This window comes from Manis pentadactyla, chromosome 9 (genome assembly GCF_030020395.1).
Source record: "Manis pentadactyla isolate mManPen7 chromosome 9, mManPen7.hap1, whole genome shotgun sequence".
Classification (NCBI taxonomy): domain Eukaryota; kingdom Metazoa; phylum Chordata; class Mammalia; order Pholidota; family Manidae; genus Manis; species Manis pentadactyla.
Genome location: NC_080027.1, coordinates 111104333 through 111128075, shown reverse-complemented (window position 1 = coordinate 111128075; position 23743 = coordinate 111104333). Strand labels below are relative to the sequence as shown.

At 48.5% G+C, this 23743-nt stretch overlaps 1 protein-coding gene across 3 annotated transcripts in view; it reads left to right on the top strand.

Moving 5' to 3' along the window:
* NMNAT2 (nicotinamide nucleotide adenylyltransferase 2) overlaps positions 1 to 23743 on the top strand; it is a 189817-nt gene that overhangs the window by 163144 nt on the left and 2930 nt on the right. For all 3 annotated transcript variants that reach the window (XM_036912581.2, XM_036912583.2, XM_036912582.2), the window contains 6 exons: positions 2492 to 2618; positions 4120 to 4200; positions 5344 to 5388; positions 9147 to 9223; positions 23116 to 23217; positions 23336 to 23403. In XM_036912581.2, the coding sequence (XP_036768476.1) occupies positions 2492 to 2618; positions 4120 to 4200; positions 5344 to 5388; positions 9147 to 9223; positions 23116 to 23217; positions 23336 to 23403 (500 nt within the window). The remainder of the gene's footprint in view (positions 1 to 2491; positions 2619 to 4119; positions 4201 to 5343; positions 5389 to 9146; positions 9224 to 23115; positions 23218 to 23335; positions 23404 to 23743) is intronic.

Below are 23743 nucleotides of genomic sequence, written 5' to 3'. Positions count from 1 at the left end.
GCACCCTCCGCAGATCAAAACCAGCCCTAGTCCCACAGCGACAGGATGAAAGCAGTGCCATCCACAGCAAGAGGCCTAACCACCATGATGAGACTCACTCAGCCCCGCTCACCCCCACTGACCTGTGCGGTGTTCTCTCTGCCCAGACGACTGTCGAGTGGCCCTGCTCTGACACAGGGAGGGCCTCCACCCCTCTGTGTTTTCTACCGGAGGGCCTGGCAGAATCTTCTCCTTGGAGAGCTGTCAGCAGCCCCGATCACCCCACACTCCCACCTTCAAATTGTGCTTTCCTTTAACGGACATGGTGCTTTAGGGCCCCAGCCCATCCAGGAATCAAGAGCAAGAGCAGGGGACTAGCTGGCTGTCCCTTCATCTATCACATTTTCCCCCCTGGGGAGCAAAGACATCCCTCTCCCTTCCCTCTGCTTTCAGAACCGTTCACACACATCCTGAGTCTTTCCTGGTCTCCTTGCAAGAACTCCGACATAGGGTGGCACTGACTCGCTCTCTGTGCTGGCCTCAACAACAGCAGTAAGAAAAGACATCCCATCTTACTGTATGAGGGTGTATCTGTCAGAATGGGCCAAGACACACTGGTAACAAACACCCTTATATCTCCGGCTTCACACAGATTTATTTCTCACACTACATGACACGTCAGCTGGGGGGTCAGCTAGCAGTCTGTTCTAGTCACACAGGAGCCTCAGGTTCCAGGACGGAAGGAAGGAATCAGGGCCCTGCAGGCATGCCTGAACCCTGGCTTTACCAGCCATCAAGCCTGGCTACTGTTTCACTATCTCAGTGCCTGGGCTTCCCAAACCATCCTTCTATTGCTCCTGCCCAGAGGCGCGGGTCTGGCCCACAGCACTCGGCCAGGAGCCCCACTATGCAGTGGTGGGCACAGGTCAGCCTGGAATGTAAGTCAGGCTGGGCCTCTCCTCAGAGTGGCGGCCTGGAGCTTCTTCCTGATGACTCTGGATATCCCCAATCCCAGCATCGGGCCAGCTTTCTGGCCTGAAGTGGGGACTGCCAGACAGACAGACGCAGGGCTGAATAGGGGACTCAAGGCTGATAGAAAGGCCTCTGAGAACAAGAGACCCGGAGGGCTGATGACAGCAGAGTAGGGCATGCGGCCAGCCTTTTTCTCCTTCTCTGCCACCGAACAAGTCGAATGAGACTACGAACGCATGTGGCAAGAGGAAGAAATTCCTCAGTTACTAGACCAGTTATTAAATGAGAACTTGGCATTTTCTGGGGGTAGTCTGTCCCTTTGACTCCACCGGGTGCAGCTGGGCAGACGGTCCGGCAGAGCAGGCTGAGAAGATCCCATGGTACCCAACCTCAGCTGGCCCCGATGTGACTGGATACTGCCGTGACCTCGTCCGGGCAGGAATATTCCATGAGTGGCAGGTCCCCCCCGTCCCCAAGACAAATGCCTGCCCTTCCAGGGATCATGTCCTGCTCTCTGTGGAAGAGGCACCTTTGGAGCATCACCCTAGCCCCGGGGATCAGGGTCCCCTGGCAGCAGGACTCAGCAATGCAGAAAAGGTGGTGGGCGGGAGTGGAATGCTGGCTTTCAGGGACAGGACCTTGAATCAGCAGTGGCCCTTAGGAAGCTGAACAGACTGGAAATTCATCCTTTGTTTCTCTGTGACTCAGTGGCTACTCCCCCCCGCACCACCACGAGCCGGGAGGTTGCTTCTGGGTCAGCTGGGAAGAATGATGCCTTATCAGCTCTCTGTTTTCTGCAGGACTGGGAGAAGCAGCAGGCCAGATAACAGAGGACAATGGATAATATATGTAGGATTTCCATTTGGCTCTGGAATGTGTGTTCACACTGGCGAGCAGGCACAAGAGTACCCAGAACCCTGCCCCCTCTTCCTGCATCCTGCTCTGCCTGGCACCGCTCTCTGGCTTGGCCCTGTTATTGGCATCTCTGGCCTGGAGAGGTGGCAGGTGGTGACAGTGCCTGGTGTTTGTATGACCTTTCTCAAGCATCCACGGCCCTTTGCAGACGTGACCTCATTTGAGCCCTGTGAAGCAGGCAGGTGGCTGGTATGCATGCTCCATGGAAGGTCACCATACTGGCTGCCATGTACAAAGCTCATGCCACATGCCAGGTCTTCTGTAGGCACCTTGCTTATGTTCCCTCGTGAAATCCTACCACAGCCTAGCAAGGCAGCTATGTTGCCTCTGTGTTAGTCTCTTGAGCTTGAGTTTCAAGAGAAGTCAAGTAGCTATCCAAGGTCACACAGCCAGAGGGGTCAGAGCTCAAATTCAAACTCAGGTCTGTGCAATACCACGTCCTGTGCTTTTCCCACTGAACTATCCTGCCTCCTGCCCAGCTAGTGTGGCCACATGGTGCAGCTGGGAAGAAAACCTACCCCCAGGGCTCTCTCTCAGCTCCAGGCGATAAGTGTTTGGAGATAAGTCAGGACGCTTTTCATTGGTCACTTGGCTAACGACACTGACTACTTCTCTCTCTCCCCAGCGGGTGACTGGTTGTATCCTCTCCAATGTCAACACACCCTCCATGACGCCTGTGATCGGACAGCCCCAAAATGAGACGCCCCAGCCCGTTTACCAGAACAGCAACGTGCCCACCAAGCCTACTGCAGGTAGGGGAACGCTGGGGTAGACTGGTGGTTCTCAAACTTCAGAGTCCCCCGGGTGGCCTGTTAAAATCCAGATGGCCAGCTACCACCGCAGAAACCGATTCAGTAGGCCTGGGAAGGGGAAGAGAAGTTGCATTTTTAATGAGGTGATGCTCCTGCTCTGGTCCTGGGACCAGACTTCGAGGACCCTTACTGTAGAGCATCAGAAGGAGAGAGAGGAGAGAAAGGGGTGACAGTGTGCATTTTTCTTCTGTACTTAAATATAAATATAATTGCCTTCACCGGTAATTAAAGATTCAAAAAGGAGCATTTTTCTCTGCCATTTCCAAGAGGATTGAAGATTTCGCCTGAGGTCCTACAGTGAGGAAATAGCATGGCCAAGAGTCAAACCAGGCAGTCTGCATCCAGAATCACACACTCTGAGCCACCTCTTCAGCGACAGAGAACAGGGGGCTCCCGACACTTACCCAACAACTAGTACTGTATGCCCGAACCTCAGTGCTTTACATGGCTTCTCATTTAATGCAGTATTTCTGTGATATAGGTATTATGTTCCCGTTCACAAAGGGAAAACCAAGATTCAGAGAAGGCAAATGATTTGTCTAAGGTCACACAGCTCAAAAGTAGAAGAGCCAGAATTCATATTCAGGACTAATTCCAAGGTCTATATTCTTTCTAATATTCAGGGCAGTTGCAAGAGACAGATCCGATCCCCCAAAAGAATTACTTTTCAAGCCTAGAGATCATAAGTTGTTATATCTTTAGTCTGTTATAAACAGGGTAATTCACGAAGAAGAACCAGAATTTCATAGTTTGCATACAGCTACATGTGGGGGTTCAGAAAAATTTTCTGGATTAGAGCTCAGAGAGATCATTGAAAACCATATCCCTCCCAGCCAAAGTATGTCTGATTGTTCTAAAGACCATGTGCAGGGGAGGGAATGCCTTAGCCCAGCAGAAATTATTTCACATAAGTTCTTTGCCACCGGCCAGGTCTCCTTGAATCTGGTGTTAGTGTTCAGTGATGGGAGTGGCTAAGGAAATGCTCATGGTATTAAAAAATGAAAAAATCAAACAGCATATATCCCCTTTAAATGTAGAAAATGATCAAACTTGTTATGTAGACATGTCTGCATAATACACATTTAAAAAATGGAAGAAAATAAATTCTATGTCAATATGTTAGTGGTGGTTATCTCTAGGGGTGGAATTATGAGTGCTTTTTATTGTCCTCTTTATTTATTTTCCAATTTTTCAACAGTATAATAAATACAACCAGAAAACAGATTTCAGTCTATGGCTCAAAATGCTTGTGCCTTGGACTATGAATGAGAAGAAGGAATTTTGCTGCCATGTTTCTGTTCTTTTTCTCTACCCTCCTTTTGCCCCCACCACCCACCCCACCCCCGTTGTTTACAGTGGCCCAAATGCCGGGCTGACACAAGTGTAAGTTGTGAGTCGTTCTCTCCCTCTCTCCCCGTCTGTCTTGCTCTCTCTCCCACAGCCAAGATCTTGGGAAAGGTGGGAGAAAGCCTAAGCCGGATCTGCTGTGTCCGCCCGCCCGTGGAGCGCTTCACCTTCGTGGGTAAGGGCACGGGAACCTCTTTCCCCGTCCTGTCGGCTCTTTCCTCCCTCCCTTCCTTTGTCCAGCAAACACCCCCCAGCACCTGCTATGGGGCGGCCACTTACAGAGCCACCTTCGAGAGGAAACAGGTGAACGGGAATGTCTCTAGGCCTGCACTGCCAACCTGTTTTGAGAGTCCAGAGGGCATGGTCACTGGGCCTGGGGCCACCTGGGCGGCCTCAGTGGTCATGTGCTCATTTCCCATCCTCCACAGATGGTTCCGTATGCCTAAGAGTTTTCAGGGGCCCAGAACACTCCCTCAGGTTCTCCCTGCTCTGGCAATATCTGTGCTCTTGCCAATAGACTAAAAACGTACATGCTCTTTCTTGAATTCTTTGTTTTTTGGCTGCTTCCCCATGGCCTTAGCATGGATGAGAATATCAGAGTCCTTGGGGCTCTTTCAGAGGCCCCAGATCCAGCTCCGCAGGACTGCTGAAGGGCTAGACCTCATTCTTTTGATTCTTTGGGGCTAACTTCCACCATTTCTGAGATTTCCAATTTCAGTCATGTTGAAAGGGACTCAGAGAGATGGTTGAAGAAAGGATGCAGGGTGCCCAGATGGCACCTCTGTGGTTTTGTGCCCGCTCAAGAGCACGTGTCAAGGGCTCTCTGTCTCTCACGTCTTCCTCCGGCCCTTGCTGCATTCTGCCATGTGGAAATCACAACATGCTTAGTTTTACTTATTCTTTGAACCTCTCCCTAAGGGGAGAGGGCCACCTCCTTTTGACTCTACAAGCTGTCTCCCTAGGGTGGGGGGACCTTGCTTTTGTGGCCAGCCTCCCTGATGTACAGAAAGAAACAGAAGGCGCTCAGCATGAGTGTGCGTGTGCTCGTCACTGGCTCCCCAGCGAAGCCGTCTGACTCGGACAGTCCTCCAAATGTGAAGGTGTGCCCTGGCACATGGGGAGAGGCTCCCTCTCCGTTCCAGGCTGGCCTGTGCTCTCCATTCACTCTGCTCAGATGCGCCCTGTGCAGGGAGGCCAGCGGCCCCTCCCCCACCCTCCCCAGCCCATCCCACGTACTCCTCCCAAGGAGACCCCTGGGTGGACCACGTGTTGGGAAGCCGGTTCCCTAATGCCTCTGCCTTCCCTCTTTCCTCCCTAGATGAGAATGCCAATCTGGGCACTGTGATGCGGTACGAGGAGATTGGTGAGTGGGGCTGGGAAAGGGGGGGCATTTGAGCCACCTGCCTCCACCACGAACAAAAGCAGGGAGGAAGCTGATGCTACCTTCGCAACCTCCATGCAGCCTTCGGTGAAGGTGAAGGCATCTACGGCCTGTGTGAGGCCACGCAGGGCGAAGGCCAGAGCAGGTGGCGTGTTACACACAGCCATCAGACAGGAAGTTCCTGGAAGTGGGTGGAGTCCTGGGTAACCCTGGGAAGCAAACCAGAAATCTTCCCAAGGTTCTAGAGTGGGTGGTAGACACAAGTGGGTGACCCAAATGTCTGAAGCTGATAAACAGCAGACAGATGCCAGAATGGAGCTGGAGCTGGCACAGATTCCAGGTGCCAAGGAGAGTCAGTGACAACTGGAGTGCCTGGATCTCTAGGATAAGGGGCAGCCTGGTTTCCTGCAGGCATCTCAGTCTTACACTTGCAGTGACAAAGATACTCCAGGCGAACTCTCCTGGTATTACTCTGTCTGAGGCTGGAGGTCATTGGCTCCTGCTGGGATCCTGGGAGGTATGGGGCTGTATCTGAGCATCAGGTTCTCCCAGGAGGTCCAGCAGATGGGACATCATTTCAAGGGGCTTCTCTGGGTCTTGTCCTCTGACCCGAGATGCAGTGGTGTTCCTGAGCTGGCTCATACTGGTTTGTTAGAACCACTTGAAAGCTTCTTAGGAATTTTGCCAACCAATTGTTAAATGCAGCCCATACTAAAAATCAAAGTATATTAAGTAACAGTTAAAATAAATAAATTGTATTACAAATGAAGATAATGAGTACTTAAAACTCCTCACTTCCTAGTTATTTTACCAATGTTAATACCCTTTATTCCCCAGCACATCACAAAAAAATGACACCTGGCCTCCTGGTTGCTCCCCAAAGCATCTGGCTCCAGACTCCACAGCCCCAATTCCCCAAAAGGCAAGGATGGGAGCAAAAGCCTTGCACTCCCACTTCCCTGCGGTCCCACACCTGGCCAGAACTGCCTTCCCGGAGAAGTCTCGAGCAGTAGAGCTCAGAGCAGTCTGCCGACTTTTAACTGTATTCCACTGTATATTTCTCTCACTCTTTGTTCCTGAAACAATGTATTGTGGCCAAGCTTCAGCTGTGACCTTGTTTACCTTCCCAGCAGGCAGGGCGAGTGCCCTGGGGAGGTCCCCCTCCTGCTGGGAGGCCAGGCCAGTGGTATTTGCACAGCACTGCTGCATGCCCCACGCCCTCAGGAACATTTTCGCTCTGGGGGCAGAGCTGGTCTTAGCCCCATCTTACTCTTCTTTCGGAGAAAGGAAAGCCGGGTGGCTACAGCTGTCAGGATGGATGCGTGGCCTGCAGTGGTACAGGTGGCGGCTGCCTCTGTGTGCAGGGGGAGCTGGAAAAGGCCGCAGGGCTGGACTTCACATAGCCAGGATTCCTGGAAGGGGAGTGTGGCAGCAGAGCGCTGATTCTGGCTCCCAGCCCTGGATCCTGGGATCAGGGTGAACTGGAGGAGTAGGTGCAGCTGGAAGGTGGCTGTCCTGCCGCTGCCAGACTGTGGAGCTGTGGGGCCCTCTGCTTCACGCATCCCCTTTTTTGATATTCCTTTGCACACTTTACGAGAAGAAAAACCCATTTTCTCCTAGCTTAGCATCTATGGCGCCTTTTCCACGTTCTTAAGCAGCTGACTGCTCCTGGTGGGCTGCCCCAGACCCGAGGCATGCATCCCTCGTACAATAAACCGGGAGAAGTCACTGCTGCCCTCCAGTGGCCACGCATGGGAGCCTAAGCCCTGCTAGGGCCTCTGGTCTGGGACAGAGGCATCTGTTTGACCTGCAAGAAAAAGTGGGGAACCCACTCTTTAACCTTCTGTTCTTTTTCTTAAAAAAAGGAATCCAACATTATACTTGAAGGGGAAGTAAGTCTCTGGCCTGGGAATAGAAAAGCAAGTCATTGTCGTGGCTGCAGAGCAGGGTTTCTCAACTGTGGGCTACCGACAATTGGGGGTGGATAATTCTCTGTTGTGGTGGTGCCGTGTGGCCTGCGGGACGTTCAGCAGCATTCCTGCCATCTAAGCACTAGACACCAATAGCACAACCCCCTCCCCAGTCCTGATAACCAGAAATATCTCCAGACATTGCCAAATTCTGGAGACAAGATGAGTGAAAGCCATCAATACAGAGAAAGATGAGGGCCAGCACGTCCTCTGGACAAGGCTGCCTAGTTGAACTGTTAGGCAACCAGAGTTACAGAGTCTCAGCCTTTCAACAGACAACTGACCTGGAACTCTGGGTGGCTCCAAGTAGGGGATGGAGAGCAACAGGACTCCAGGAATGAAGCCCGTCTGGCTTCTCTCAGCCATACCAAGACTGGTTCATTTCCACAGATGGGGAGTTGGGCCAGCAATCCAATGGCGTGACATGGAGGAGGCAATCACACTGAGTAGGACAGGCATTTTCCCCAGGGCACCGATGCTGCAAGAGCAGGGTCACAGCAGCCAACACCGCCCTGCCCCACATGGCTCTTAGACAGCCTGTCTTCATGGCCTCTGTGGTTAGCTTGTCTGTTGTTCACTTATTCACTACGTCCTGAGCACCTACTGTGTGCAGGTCACTCTGCCAGGCCATGGGGATATAAAGATAAATTAAGGTCCCTATGCATAAACAGATCACTAGGCTACAGTAGGGCATGGAGAAGAGTGGAGAGACTGCAGTGCCCATGGGGCTCCTGAGGATGGGCTGCCAGGGTGGCATGGTGACATGGATGGTCTGTCATCAGCCCAGCAGCCTGCCACCGAGCCATCTGGAGACCCCTGCAGCAGGAACAAGCTCGCCATCTGAAGGTCTGTCAGGTCCCTGAGCTAGCTGTGGGGCCTAAGGCAGGCAGGCAGGGCTGTCGGTCATCTCAGCCTCACGGTCCAGGGTGGCAGTGGTCTCTGGAAGACTCGGCAGGGCGGTCTTACTCTTTCAGACAAGATGCCCACAGCCTCGGCCTCTTGAGGAGGGCCGGGGATGCCTGGGAACCAAACACACCACCCTGAGCCACGCCCCCAGCAAGGTCCTTCCCCAAATGTTTCCAAGGATCCCAAGGATTCTTCATCCCCATTGCTCGGTTTTAATGAGCAAGTCAGTTTGCTGCCTGTTCTAAACGATAATGGGCCTCCCTGGGATAGTTCTGCATGGGCTTAATGAAGGAAGAAAAACAACTGACAGGCAGGAAGTGTGCCCGGGAGCTGGGGCTCGGCCTTGCTTCTCAAGCCCTTTGCTGAAGGCAGTGGCCATGTAAGAAAAGACATCTGATGGCCTCAGCTGCCGCATGGCACGCTCAGTGTGCCCCCATTCTCCCTGCCACAGCAGCACTTGTGATTCTGGAGACAGATCCGGGGTGACACAGGGCCACAGAGAAGCCGAACTCCGCTGATACTTGAGTTCAATACAGAACAGGGAGAGAAGCCTTTAGACCTTAGACAAGACACAGTCGGCTTGGACTCTGTTAGGATGCCTGACCATCCTGGTTTAGCACTGACGTTCCCATGTCCCCAGAAACCCCTCAGTACCAGGCAAACCAAGACTCCCTGAAGTAATTCTTCTCACAGGGGAAGAGGCTGGTTGGAAGGCAAGCCTGAGGGAGGGGCCAGCAAGGTTTCTGCACCACAGACACTGTGGTGCCGGAGTGCCTGGAAGATCTGGGCTCTGGAATTCACTGGGGAAGAACAATTCCCAGGTGTCCACTTACGCCCTTTGCAAACTCTGTTCCCTCTCCACAGAGCTGCGGATCTTGCTGCTGTGCGGCAGTGACCTGCTGGAGTCCTTCTGCATCCCAGGGCTCTGGAACGAGGCAGATGTGAGTAGCCAAGCCACCACAGCTGGCATGGGGAAGGGTGGGGAGGGTGCACTTGATTTTGGCCTCTAGTCTTCCCACTCCCTGTGGCCTCCATCCCCGCCCTGAGACTCTCACCCACTATGAGCTCCCAGAAAAGTAATCCCTTCGCATCACTGTGGAAGGAAATTGCCACCTACCCCAAAGGTCATCCTACTGCATTTTTACACTCCTCCTCATGCTTGCTCTGTAAAGCCTGGCGTGGCGGGGCAATCTGAGCCATAGAATACCTTCTCCAAGTAGTGCTTGAGGCAGTAGGGGGGTGGGGGTGGCAGAGGGTAGCCCAGGAAGGAAGGCTTAAAAAAAAAGCCTTTATCCTTTTGAGATTGTTGTGTCTTTTATTTGCTTTTGATTCCTTTTGAAAAGGTACCACCCTAGAATTCCCTCAACAAGAAAAAAGAGGCCAAGTTAATTGCAAAAGGTCAAGAGGATCCTTCTGGCAATTGACTTGGGATAGAGGGAACCAAGAAGTTAAATTTACAAAACTTGGAAACTCAGTTGACATCTTCTGCTGCCAGATCTGACTGTGGTGGCCTTAAACCAGCTAATTTATAAGTTAATCACCCTTAACAGATACATTCATTCTTACTCTTTCATTAATTAATTTGATTGCCTGAGCTAATGCTAGCTTCTAATCCCATAGCCCTGCGCAAGTTAGAGTCTCCAGGCAGCCATTCCATACCTAGTCCTTTTTTATTGACTTACTGTGTGATCCTGTCAAGTCACTCAACTCCTCTGGGCCTCAGAGCTTTTTTTCTCAGTTTTATTGAGATATAATTGACATATAACATTGTATTGGTTGACGTTGTACAACATAATGGTTTGTATATGTACGTATATACTGTGAAATGATTATCACAATTAGTTAACATCCATCACCTCACGTAGTACAACTTGTTTTTTAAAAAACTATAAAATTGATAGAATGTTATCTATAGCATTCTGAGATTTTAAAGAAATATACAATACAGTCCTTGCCCCCAAGTATTAGGTGGCAAGACATATACATATGACATTTTTTCATGTGCATATACATGTCTCTGAGAGAGAGAGGGATGCCCTTTAGGATCAGAGTCCAGTTTTACTCCAACACAGTTGCTGGCAAAATAGATTCCTGAGCATCAGTTTTTCCCATCTCTAAAATGAGCATAATAATTTACCTACCTCTGTACCTGGTAATGGTCTAGATGGGAATATCTCAAAACAGATGGCTTTTGCCTCAGAATCTATACAAGAGCCAAGCATTGGAATTTGTCTCAGTAAATATCATCAGTGAAATGTAGTCAATAAATAAACAAAAGTGACTAATGAAAAAAATGTACCTACCTCAGGGATTTCCAGAGAATTAAATGAGATTGTCTATGTGAAATGCCTAGCCTAGCGTCTGACACACGGTTACATGCAATAAAGGTTAATAAGTGCATTTACCTAAAAAGCACAAAGATGTCCACATATATATTCCAAGTGAAGAGCATAAATGCTAACATGCTGTGGGATAACCAAGAGGGGAGAATGAGTTTCAGCAAAGCAAATTATACTGTGTAGTCCTTCCATCTCTACCTCTGAACAATTTCCTGCAGGTGAAATTCTAAACCTCCTTTCAGTTCTGGATTAAGTGGTTTAATTAAGTTTTACTTCCCTGTACTTCACAAGCTGCTGTGGAAGTAAAAAGTAGTGGGAAAATTTCTGTACAAGATCTCAGCAAAAGCTCAGACCCCTGGGGAGGCCAGGCAGTCCTGGAGGGATAAAGGTGCCGCCGGGGCAGCAGCCTGAGGGGCCTGAGGGGTGAGCAGGGAATCTCTCTAGGGCCTCCCTCTCAAGGGAGCCTGAAATTTACACAGTTTGGGTCCCTGGAGGCACAACCAGCCCCTTCTTGTTCCTCCCAGTTAGACTACTGACACAGGTCCTCTCTAAAACGGAGCTCTGGATGTTGTCAGATCCCACTTGGAGACCATGAAAAAGGGCCCAGGTCTTCTCTTCTGGTTGGTCCCTGGTGCTGAAATGGCCTGTTGGTTAAGACAGAAAATGAGAGAAACCAATGGCTGTTGATTTGCTGGGAGTGTGACAGTGGAGGTGGAGAAAGACCCTCATCTATTCAACCATTCCCCACTTAGCTGGTCACCCTGGTGTTCCAGAGCAGTCGGCCTGGTAGCCGCTCCCGGAGGGCACACCAAGGGGCCAGCGGGGACCACACGCTATGCAGAGTGGTGCAAATTCCAATCCACAGCACCAGCAGCCGGGGATTTGGGCTAAGCAGACGCCCAAAGCTCACTCCAGAGGCTTTCTGGGGCCATTTAGAGCTCTACCTCCTTGTCCTCACCCAGACAATGGCTCCATCCCCTCATTTAACCCACAGCCAATCTATGAGGTCCTTAGAATCATGGCACCTGAAGTAAAGGCAAAAAAAAGTCAAGGAGCTATTTCCTTACATAATTAGTGTGACTCTCAGCCTACAACAGAGGTGTGCCAGAAATACTGCATGTGGTTTATTTAAATCAAATTAAAATTCAACTCCAGATCTCCGTTCCACAGGAATGATGAGTAGTCTCAGGCATTACTGACTAGCAGAGGCCAAGAGGCTTTTGTGCGCAAGCCCTGAACACAAACATCAGCTCTTCAGGGTCCCCACAGGCAGCTCCCCTAATGTGGGCCTTCATGGTCCCTAGAAGTTGGAGGCACTTTGCTCCATTCCCCCGCGGGCACAGGACTCCCAGCTAAGTCCGGAAGCCCAGAGTTGGGCCCCACCCACCTATGATGCCAGTTCATTTTCTTCTGAGGCTTTGCCCCCCAGGGTGCTGTCTGGGAGGGAGGAGAGGACCTGCTACCATGGGAATAAAATTGCGTATAAACCGTTTGCCCCAAAAACGTTCCACTGTCATTTTTTCGGTCTCATTGAATCCATAGTGAACTTGTCTGGGACTGAAACTCATTAACAAGACAGGGAGATAGATACCTTCAGAGTAGCAAAAAGAGCTTTTCCTATTCCCCACCCTCCCACTTCCACACTAGAAAGAAGCTAGTAATTTTATTCCCATATTAGCAGGTCAATCACTAGAATCCCATCCACTCAGAGCAAGTCTGCATGCAGCAAGCCGGTCTGTGCCTCTGCACCTCTCCACCACAGCTGCCTCAGTGTCTATCCTCGGCACTGCAACCCCTCCAGTCTCTGCTCTCCTGAAGCCATGCAGCCCAGAGCCCTGGGCAGAGCTCTTTATATAGAGTCAATAACAACGTATAGCCCACATGCATACAGTCAGCAAGCCAACCAGGGTCAGGTGAGGATCCTGGCCATAGGAACCCTCACTTTCTCCATACTTCCCTATTTGCTCTTCCCTCCTCAGGACATTTAGTAAAATCTCTTAGTTTAAAGCCATTGACTCCAAACTATTCTATTTCCCACACTGCAAATTAAAGGCCAAGGTCTGGTAAAGGATCTGGTTCTCTGCTAGACATAGGGTTGGAGTCAGGCAAAGGGTGTATAGGGAGCACAAAATTAGTTAGTAACTCAGTTAATTATTCCACCGCCCTCATTTGGGGATGTTTGGATCTCAGGGTGTAGAAAAGGAAGCTTGCTCTTTTAAGACTAGGCATTGGGTGAGCCCTGCTTATTCTACTAGAAAGTTCTATCAGAAGGTTGCCTAGAAGCAGCCCATTTTAGAGTTTTCAGTCCCTAACCATGAGATTACGAGGGTTGAGGTACAGGTCACGGGCTTCTATCCCAGGTTTCATTCATTCATTCAATCTTTATCAGATGCATTTCTCTTTACTGCCTCGGGTCCTGAGGTGATACTTGTTGGCTACAGACCTCTGCTCAGTGGCCATGAACCTAAACCCATGGGTTTTGCCCGTGACTGGGACCAGGAGGAAGGAGGACAGCAAAGCTGCTTGGAAAAGGCCTCGGCTGGCTCCACATCCTAGTCTCCTGTGTCTTCTCCAGAATCCTCAGAAACAAGGCAGGAAGGAAGTCACTCATTCAAACAGGTCTGGGCAGAAATAGAAGCCTTTCTACCCTCCGCTAAGAAAGCTCAGAGGGGCCGTAGAGAGGATTTGCCCCCAGCCAGGCTGGGCAGCCGCTGAGACAGTCCGTTCCGCAGCAGGACTGCCAAGCTTCCTCCAGCACAGGCAGAAACTCTGCTGAGCTGCTCTTTCTCCTTTCATTTGGATTCCTGGGCCCATGCTCTCCATCCAGAAATCAAATTACCAACTAAAGGCACGGCCCACCGCCACCCACACACATCCCTTGGGCATTTCCTATTTGGCACAAAGATCCATTAACCCTCAGTGAATTCTAACCTCCTCTGACCAGTAATGTACCCCTTCCCCTCACATTCCACGGGGGGAAAAATGCCATATGTATTCATCCAGCTTCTCTCCACTGAGTACAAAAAAGCTGCCTGATGGCCTGGCAGTTGGCCTTTTCATTCTTGACTCATGAAAGAAATCAAGATCCAGATTCCTGGACTAGCCTTGGAGGTTAGGACCCAGCCCCCCTAGCTCAGCCCGCTCCCAGATTTTTTATTAGACAACTAGGCTTCCTGAGGAGACCTGATCTTGGCTGTGCTGGGTCATAACCGCACCACCAAAGCAGGTGTGCAGGCATGGGCCAGGGTCTGTGGGAAATCAAGGCCAAAGGATAATGGCTCAGCATGGACAGATTTGTGAAGAGGGAAACTTTTATACTCCCCTCCTCCAAACAAAGCCCGGGGCCTAGGGCTCTTATGCTGTCAGCCGCTTTGCCCATCATATTATGACAGAAGGCAATCTGGCGAATGAATTCTGGTTTAAGCATTCTTTCCTTCAATCAGTCTTTCAACTAAGACCTCTCAAGTGCCTGGTGTGAGCCTAAGAATGGTATTTGTCCTTCAGGCACAAAAATATCTTACTTTTTTATTATATATATTTTTTTATATTACATAAAATAAAGCATGTAAAGGCATAGAAGAATTCCTGAACTTAGTAAACACTCAATAAATGTTCTCTGTTATTAATTTATTGGTTTTAAAACTTTTATTGAGTACCTAGCGTGTGCCAGACACTCTTCCTGGGCCAAAAGAAAGAGAAAACAAAGTAGACAAAATTCCCCACTGTATGTACTTTACTTTCTAGGGGGGAGACAGACAATAAATACTTGGATTATTTCTCAGGGATCATCTCAGTTAACCCCCATAGAATGCCCCCAGGGAAGTGGAATCTCTGTTCCCTTTTGCAGATATGGAGACCAACGTGCACATGGATTGTGACTTGTCCAAGACCTCATGGCCACTGAACAGTGGGACAGGATTTCCCACAAGCCTTCAGATCCTTAATTCCGATTAGGCAGATAAGTGAGAAAGTGATACATATAATTCATAGCAGACCACAAGGGAGGAGGTAGCCCTTGACCCGGGCTTTAAATGATGGCCAGGATTGGGCTAAGTGGGTAAAAACAGAAAGGCTATTTGGGGTTGAGAGAAGGCTGTTTCAGTGGGGAGGAACAAGACCTTTTGGGGGGATGGTTCTGGCTAGTTGAAATAGAGGTTTATCTCAGTCTTTAACTGAGAAGTTTTCAACTTTTCAGCAAGCAGGTAAAATCATTAAACTTAATGATTAAATGTGTTTGCTGCTTTCAAATGGTATTTGCATTTGAAATGAGCAAGTATCAATAATTAACCCAAAGGAATGAAAATCTAAAGGTGGAACATTAGGTGCCAGAAATGGACCAACGAGAAAATTGTTTTTCCTTCTCTTTGCACTTCTCAAAGCCCAACAGTCCACAGGCTGGCTCTAATTGGCTGTATCCTACATTTTTCCAGCCAACCAGCCATGGGCTAACTGCTTCCTACATCCACCAGCTATGGGAAAACAACCAAAGAAAATAAACAGAGGAAGAGCCTGGGGCCCTAGCCAGTCCAGAAGAAATCCCAGGGCTCCAGGACCAATGGAGCAAAGACAAACATTGGTTTTTCAGGCTCAGATGGTTTTTATCAGACAGCGCAGTCCCAGCCAGGAAGCCCCCCGGACACTTCCACTGGGGATTAGGCCCCCGGGCTGCTGAAACCAAAGCTGAATTTACAGATTCAGGGGAAGGAGGCTCAGCACCTCCCATGGGAGCTTCTGCTTCTTCTGTGAAGAGCTCTGGTTTTGGTTTTCTGGCTTTTGATTTGAGTCTGGAATCCCTTGGTTCCCACACCCGCAAAGCAGAAATGCAAGTGGAGACGATTTCTTCTGGGAACACCCCTCGTGCAAGTTCATTCATTTATTTGCACTAAGTGAGCTGTCCTGGAAATGCACTCCCACCTCTGACCATACCTGGTCTTCCGCACAGAGAGGAGCGTTGCGGGGAGGGGGGAGCCAGAACCAGGGTGGAGGATTCTTTACTGAAATGGGTGGAGCATGTTTCAGAAGCCCCTCACCTACTGGGTCGCTTCTGCCTGACATTCTCTCCTGCCATCTTTTCTAACCTGCTCAGAAGTGTACAAATTATATACTCCAGGGGGCGATGTAGAGTAATACTGAGGACTTCATTCCTAGTCAGCCTTGAGAGAAGATAAGAATATACAGTATTTTCAAATCTGAAAAGCTATAAGTCACTAAAATATTCTTACAAGTGGATTAGAAGAGGTGTGATGTGGTAGAAAGAGCCTTTAAAGGAATCCAGAGTGGGTTCAAATTCTCTTACTAGCTGTGCAGCTCGTAAACTGGGTACTAAACGTCACCGAGTCTTGGTTTCCCCATCTACGAATTGAGAGCTGAGATGCATATCTCAAGAAGATAGCTGTCTTAAGATTAAATGTAATAATAAATGAAGCCCCTAGTAGTGTGCTTGGTGCAGCCAAGGTACCTTAAGAAATGTCTCTTTCCTTCCGTCCTGGTCGCCCAATGTTCATCCCCAAACTCTTATCTGGAGCAGAAACGCAAGTGGGCTCAAGTCACCCACAGCCTGTACCTTGAGAAAAGAGCACTATTTTGGGGAGACACCCAGGATTCTGAGCCTTGGTCTCAGAATGATCCTACAGAGGGTCTCACCCGTTAGGCTTGCCTGGGTAAGTCAATACAAAGAGGATCCAGTTGCTAAGGGAAGTCAAGTCCTCTGTTTAAAAGGCTTACAGCTTCTCCTTGCAGTTGGAATGAAACCCCATCTTTGATCTGGTCCTTGTCTACTTTTCTACTTCTCTGTGCTCCAGTCCCACCTGTTCTTCTCCTTCTTCTTTTTTTTTTTTTTTTTACCAGTTTTGCCCACCTCAGGCACTTTGCACTAGCTGTGGCCCCACTGGGAATGCTCTTCCCCCAGTGATCCTATAGCAGATCCTTTAGGTTCCAGCTTAAAGGTCATTTTGTTTTATTTTCAATATTGTTGGCTCGACCTGACCTGTTCTTATTTATATTTGTATGTGTTTATGGTCTCCCTATGAGAAGGTGAGCTCTGAGCGTGCTAGACTTGCCTGTGTTATGGGGCCACACCAGAATGGTGCCCAGTCCACCGTATACACTCAGTGCAAGTTTATTGAATAAAAGAATGAAAGGCTACCTGGGACAGCTTGACTGGAGGCTGTTCTGTGCAAAAGGTAGTTTGCCTCCACCATGAGAAGTGGCCCAAACTTTCACCAGTTACCAAACTTTTGCCATTATCTGCTGCAAGATCTTAGCCACTTAATAGGAACCTGCCCTGCTCTTCATAGCAATAGATACAGTTGAAATAATCATCTGTTTAATGTCTCCCTCTAGATAACAATCGATCCAAGGGACAAAACCCCGTATGTCTTGTTCATCCCTCTGTCCCTGGTGCCTGGTGCCAGGAGAGTGCCTGGCTGACTGAGCTCACAGGGCATCCCCTGACCCCAGGCATCCCTGAACTCCAGCAGGGCAGATTGTGAAATTCAGCCTCCCGGAGGGAAGATGATTACTCCACATTCCTTACTAGAGATCTGCCGCCAGGGGCCAGGGTCATCATGAGCGTTTGCTCCCAGGGCCGAGTTGCTTCCTGCCTCAATATGTCTCATATCCTTCCCTCCAAATCCCCACATTTGGGGAAGAAGAACCTGCCTCCCACTTCCTCTCCCCATCCCCACCCCTGCCTCCCCTGGAGAGCCTTTGACCAGAAGATGAAAAAATAGGATCAAAGCTGTCCCTGGGAGCAGGAAGTGAGAGCAGGATGAATGCCACAGACCCCTACCTCTGAGATGTGACATGGGCCAGGCTAAACTGGGAAGGTCACTGTGTGTTGCAAGGTAGCGGGGTGGGAGGAAGAGGGGACCCTGAGCCTGCCCACGGTGGTGTGGCAGTATGAGGTCACAGTGGCCACCACTGGGAAAGGGCCGTGCCAATCAGGACAGCTTTGCTGCACGGGCCACTCATTTCCCCACCTCCCCACCTCAAGGCGAGCCCTGCGGAGACCTCCTCATGAAGGCCCAGGAGGCGCCCTCCTGCTGGAACAGACACTCCCTAGCAACCCTCCATTCCTGGGGTCCGATGTCTGCCCTAACCTCCGTGAGGGGGCATGTCCTCATTCCTGCTGGAATCCCCAGAGGTGCTTGTCGCCCAGAGGTGTTGACCACGTCCTAAACCAAGCCAGCGGATTAGCAGCTTAGTTAACTGCCTACCTGATTTAGAGCAACAACTTCCCAAAGACTGGTGCACATCTGAAGGATCAGGAGGCTTTGTAAAGAGAGGCTCCAGGCAATCCTAGATGGGTCGTATCAGAATTCCCGGGGTGAGGTCCAGGCATCTGTTGTTGCTATTGTTTTTAAAGGTCCTTCAGTTGATTCTGCTGGCCAATCAGATCAAGTCTGGGAACGGGCAAAACTAAAATCCCCCTTACTTGTCATAGGGACCAGAGTGTCTGTCTTTAGAGTAACCTCTTTGGGTCTCCCAGGTCTCTGTTAGGTACGATGGGCTTCCCTCCATGTCCTGCGACAGGGAGAGTTAATCAGCTGATGGCACCATGGTGACTGCCAGGAAAATACTGCAGGAATCCACTTATTTGATAGCACCTATGAGCATCTATGATGAGCCGGGTCTTTTTCCACTAGGGACACAGCAATGAGCAAAACACAAACATATCCCTGCCCTCATGGGGGTTACTTTATAGGGGAGGGAGAAAGAGACAACAATAAGGTTAAACAAAACAAAGAAAAAGCCCAGAGTGTCAGATGGAGATAAATGCTGAGGAGGAACAGGAAGCACAGAAAAGGGTAAGGCCTGTGTGGCGTAGGGACTGTGTGGGTCTGTGTGCCCAGGGAAACGGGTTGAAATAGTGTGGCCAGAGATGGTCTCAGTGAGAAGGTGACTTTTTAAAAACTAGGGTTCCGTTAAAAAAAATTTTTTTTAATATAGGTATATATTTTTAATTGAAGTATAGTTGACATACAGTATCACATTAGTTGCAGGTGTGCAAGATAATGATTCAATAATTTTATACATTACAAAATGCTCACCACAAGTATAGCTGCCATCCATCACTATACAAAGTTATTAAATATTATTGACTATATTCCCTATGCTTATTTTTCATCGCCATGATTTATTTATTTTATAATTGGAGGTTTGTACCTCTTTATCCCCTTCACCTATTTCACCCGTTCTCCCCTTCTTCTGGCAACCACCAGTTGTTCTCTGTGTTTATGAGTCTGCTTTTGTTTTTTGTATGTTTGTTCATTTGTTTTGTTTTTAGAGTCCACATATAAGTGAAATCATATGTCTTTCCCTGCCTGACTTATTTCACTTAGCATAATAATCTCTAGCTCCATCCTCATTATTGTAAATGGCGAGGTTCCATTCTTTTTTATAGCTGAATAATATTCCATTGGGTATATATCTTCTTTATTCATTAATCTGTCAATGGACACTTAGAGAAGAGTTTTGAGCCAAGGAGCAGCATAATTTGACTTATGTTTTCACGTTATTGGTCTGGCTGTTGGGAAGAGACTGAAAAAGGCCAGAGGAGAACAGGGAGACCAGAGTAATTAATCCAAGTGGGACATGATGGAGACGAATTTGTTTTCCATTGGTGCAAACTTGATGGCTTAAAACCACACACATTGATTCTCTTAAACTTCTGGAAGCCAGAAATGTGAAATAGGTTTCAGTAGGCCAAAACTCAGTTGTTGGCAAGGCCATATTCCCTCCCGAGGAGTTCCCTCCCTGCCCCACCTGCTTCTAGAGCTGCACTGCTCGCATTCCGAGGCCCATGGCCCCTTCTTCAATCCTCCAGACCAGTGGTGGAGCTTCTTCCAATCTCTGCTCCATCTTTGTATCACCACCTCTCCTGTGTGTTAAACCTCCCTCTGCCTCCTTGTTATTGCATTAAGACCCACCTAGATTATTCAGGATAATTTCAAGGTTTTTAGTTTAGTCACATCAGCATACATGTTGCCATATAAGGTAATGTTTACAGGTTTCAGAAATTAGAACCTGGATAGCTTTGGGGGCCATTGTTTAACCTACTAAAGGAGGCTTGGACCAGGATAGAATCGATGAAAATGGTGAGAAATCAGCAGAGTCTTGGATTTGTTTTGAAGACAGAGTCAATTGGGTTACCTTACAGATTGAAAGCCAGATGTGAGAGAAAGAGAGAAATCAAGGAAAATGCCATTGTTTGGCCTGAGCAATTGTAAGAGGAGAGTTTTCAGTTACAAAAGTGAAAAAGACTGTAGGAAAAGCATTTCCTTTTGGGTGGAGGGGATTGACTGACCAATGTCAGAGGACATTTTGGACATTTTAGGTTCGAGATGCCCCATCCAAGTTAAATATTGAATGTTGGCAAGGCTGCTGGATATACGAGTCTGAACTTCAAGAGAGAAGTTTATATTGGAGCAATTAATTTTGGAGCCTTAAGTGTGACTTCAAAGCTTTGAAATTGAATGAAATTTTCAGGGTATGAGTATAGACAGAAAAAAAGGAGGTCCCAGGGCTGAGGCCTAGGGACTGCAGTGGTTCAAGGCCAGGGAGATGAGAAAGAACCAGCACAGGGAGACCAGAAAAGAGCAGCTGGTGGAAAAGGAAGACCATCAGGAGCAGGATCCTGGAGGCCAGCAGGAGGCAGGAGACAGGGACTGGGGGGCAGTGGTGGCAAGGACAGCTAAGGCCCTGCAAGGTGAAAGGCACAGCTCACAATTCTAGCTGGCCCCTCTCCCTGCCCCAAACATTCACAAAGATGCCCTCCTGCATGGAAATCAAGCCCAGTGCCCTATGGTCTGGCCAAAGGAGCAGAAAATGGGCACAGTCTCTGGCCTAACCCCCAGCAGAGATGCTGCTTGGATGAGGTAAAGCGGTGTGTCTTGTCTCCATCACCCACTTGTGATTCTCAGAGGGCAAGTCTGTCACCTGTTTCTGGAAAAGAAAGACATCTCCAGCAGCAAGGGCTCCATCTGCTTGCCACCCCCTGAGCCGCCTGGCACTGTTACTGATTGGGGCTCAGATCATTAGTTCCCGAGTGGAGAGCAGCAGCTGCCCTAATGTCACCCACAGGGCGAGTCCCCACGGGATCTGACTACCCTTCTGAGCCATCATTTTCATGCCTTAAACCAGACCACGCACTTCACAGAGACCCATTATTTCACACATCACGTATATGAAACATTCATCAAGTTCTCAGAATCAAATTGAAGGCAGGATCCTACATGATGTGATGTACACCAGATCTCTTGAAACACCTACACAGCAGGCAGTTTAAGGAATCTCTGTGTATACCAGCTTGGATGGATTCTTCTCTTCTCTGTCTCTTCCCTGCAACTACCCCTGGAGTTTTAATTACACCACTGGTTCTCAGGCTTGGTTGTTTATTGGAATAATCTGGAGAATAAAAAGCAATTGATGCCTGGGTCCCATTCCCAGAGATTTTGATGTAATTGATCTTGGATGTGAGTTGGGCTTTGGGACTTAAAAAAGCTCCTCAGGTAATTCTAACAAGCAGCCAAGTTTGAGAACGAGTGCCTCAGGTTATCTTCTGAGTAATAAATCCCAGTGCAGTATTCTAAAAGCTATGGCAGAGGCTGGATCTACCTACAACTCACTGCCCTGTCTCTCCCTAACATTCCTGATTCATAGGACAAACACGCAGTGCCCATTTACCCAATCTGAATACCACCAATAGCTGCAACAAATTATAATGTCCTGTGTCTCCCAAATGGCGTGATCCAGTGGGGGCTCTGGTAGTCTATACTTGGATTGCTTGCCCCTGGAGCAGGTCTTGCTCAATGAGTTGCCCTGCATAGAAGCAACATGCTTCCCCCTCATTTCTGCACAACTTCCCTCCTAGAGCACCGCCAGCCAACTTTTTAGTTCAGCAACACCAGAGTTCCAGTTGCAAGCAATGGGACAAGTAGGCTAAAGGTGGATGGAAATATCCGAGAGTGTGGATGAGCTCGTGCTCATGCGCACGTGCACACACACACACACACACACACACATACACACGCTGAATCAAACTTGGAAGCAGAAATCTACTGGTACAGAAGTCCCCTGGTAGAGAAGAAATGGCCACAGTGCTCCATAAAGTCTGTGTTTACGGCCCTCATTTGGAGAATTATGGGGAAACCCTGGGTCCCTTGCTGTCAGAACAGGGCTTGGCTCAAATGAACTGCACCACTTAGAAGCCACCTGCATCCCCCTTTTTCTCGCCCCATCGGAATCCTTAATTGGCAAGATCCAAACAGTAATATGTCCGGGCTAGATCCAAGCCTATTAAATGCCATAACTTTCAGGCTCTTTGAAAATAAAAATTGGCACGAGTTTTCAGAAAGCAACATGGTAATATGTCTCAAGAGCTTGAAATATGTCTAGTTCATATCCTTTCCTCTAGTTATTTTACTTCTTATCCTAAAGGAATCATCAGCAATGTGGTAAAAGATTTATGTATAAAGATCTTCAAGAGAGCATTATGTGTAATTGCAAAAAATCAGAAGTAACTGTATACTTTCTAAAGTACAAGATTGGTTTACTATATCATGGTATATCATAGTACAGACAATGAAATATATGTAGTGTTAAAACAATATTTTCAGGTAATTTTGGACAATGTCAGAAAATGCTCACAATATAACGCTAAGTGAAAAAAAGTAAACAGGTAAAATGATTAATTTTACAATTTAATCCAATTGTGGATATATGCACTTATTTGTAGAGAGGAAAACACTGCCCAGAAATACATGATGTTAACAGTAGATATCTGGAGTATATGGTTGTGATTGACTTTCTTTTTTTTTACCCTGAGTTCCCCAAACTTATATTGTGTCTACAATCAGAAAAAAAAAAAGTTATTCTTTAAACATAAAAGTTTCATTTCTCATTATGGCAGCAAGCTTCTATCAGAGGCTGATCTCAGAAATGACCCCCAAATCTCCCTGCTGTCACTGCCTGTGTGCACGCTGATGCATTCCAAGCCCTGCCTAGCTCTTCGCTGCCCTTGAGTCCCACAGCACCTTTGACGTGGGTGAGCCAGGAAAACTCTCCAGCCACCCCCTCAGTAGTCCATCTGGGGCCAGGGGTATGCTTGTTGAGCAATGGGTTCTGTCACCCATGGGAGTGTCTACCAGGTAAGGCCTATATGTCATTCATGTTACTCTTCAGCATTATGAATTCAATAGGAGCTTCAGGAACTGGAGAGATATTGCCCGAACATGTAGGAGCACATTTATTCATTCGGTCTCGAGGTATTTATTAAGCTATCTTCTGTGTGCCAGGCAAAGTTTCCACTCATTCCACTAACACTGTTACAGGTTGTTACTTGAACTGAAGGGGTTGACTGACAGGCCTAAGGCAACTTTAGGACCAACGCTTGGGGTTCCACGTGGAAGAGAACTCCCCACTGCTAGATGGTTGGTAGGTGTTTGGAATCATGGTTTCCGCAAAGGGCATGCTCTCGCTCTCTCTTTCTTCAGATGGAGGTGATCGTGGGAGATTTTGGGATTGTGGTGGTGCCCCGGGACGCAGCTGACACAGACCGAATCATGAATCACTCCTCAATACTCCGCAAATACAAAGTGAGTCCTCCGTCTCCCTGCTCGTGTAGCTCTGAGACACCTGGGGGCTGGGGAGGGAGGGCACAAAAGGAGTTTCGTGTGAGGGGCTAGCAATCTCCTCTCTCTGCTCTACCCCCAGAACAACATCATGGTGGTGAAGGATGACATCAACCATCCCATGTCTGTTGTCAGCTCAACTAAGAGCAGGTACGTTTTGACAAATGCTGGAAGACTTGGTCAAACCAGCTTATAAATTTCCATATAACTGTCCTCAGTCGAAGCTGACTTAGACTGGCCTCCACCTGTTGCCCTGCTACTCAGCTTCTTTTTGCCCCCAATCATTTCCTTTTAAAAGGGGGATAAGCCATTAGATAGCATTAGCTGGTTTGAGGAGGGAAGAGGATTTTTTAGTCCCAGACTCTTTAGTTTGAGGTGCTTATAGAATACTGTATTAGTAAGAGTATAGGCTAAGCTGCCATAACAAAAAGACCCACCGATCTCCAATACGCAGAGTTTTAAATAAGATAAATTTTATTTCCCTCCGACT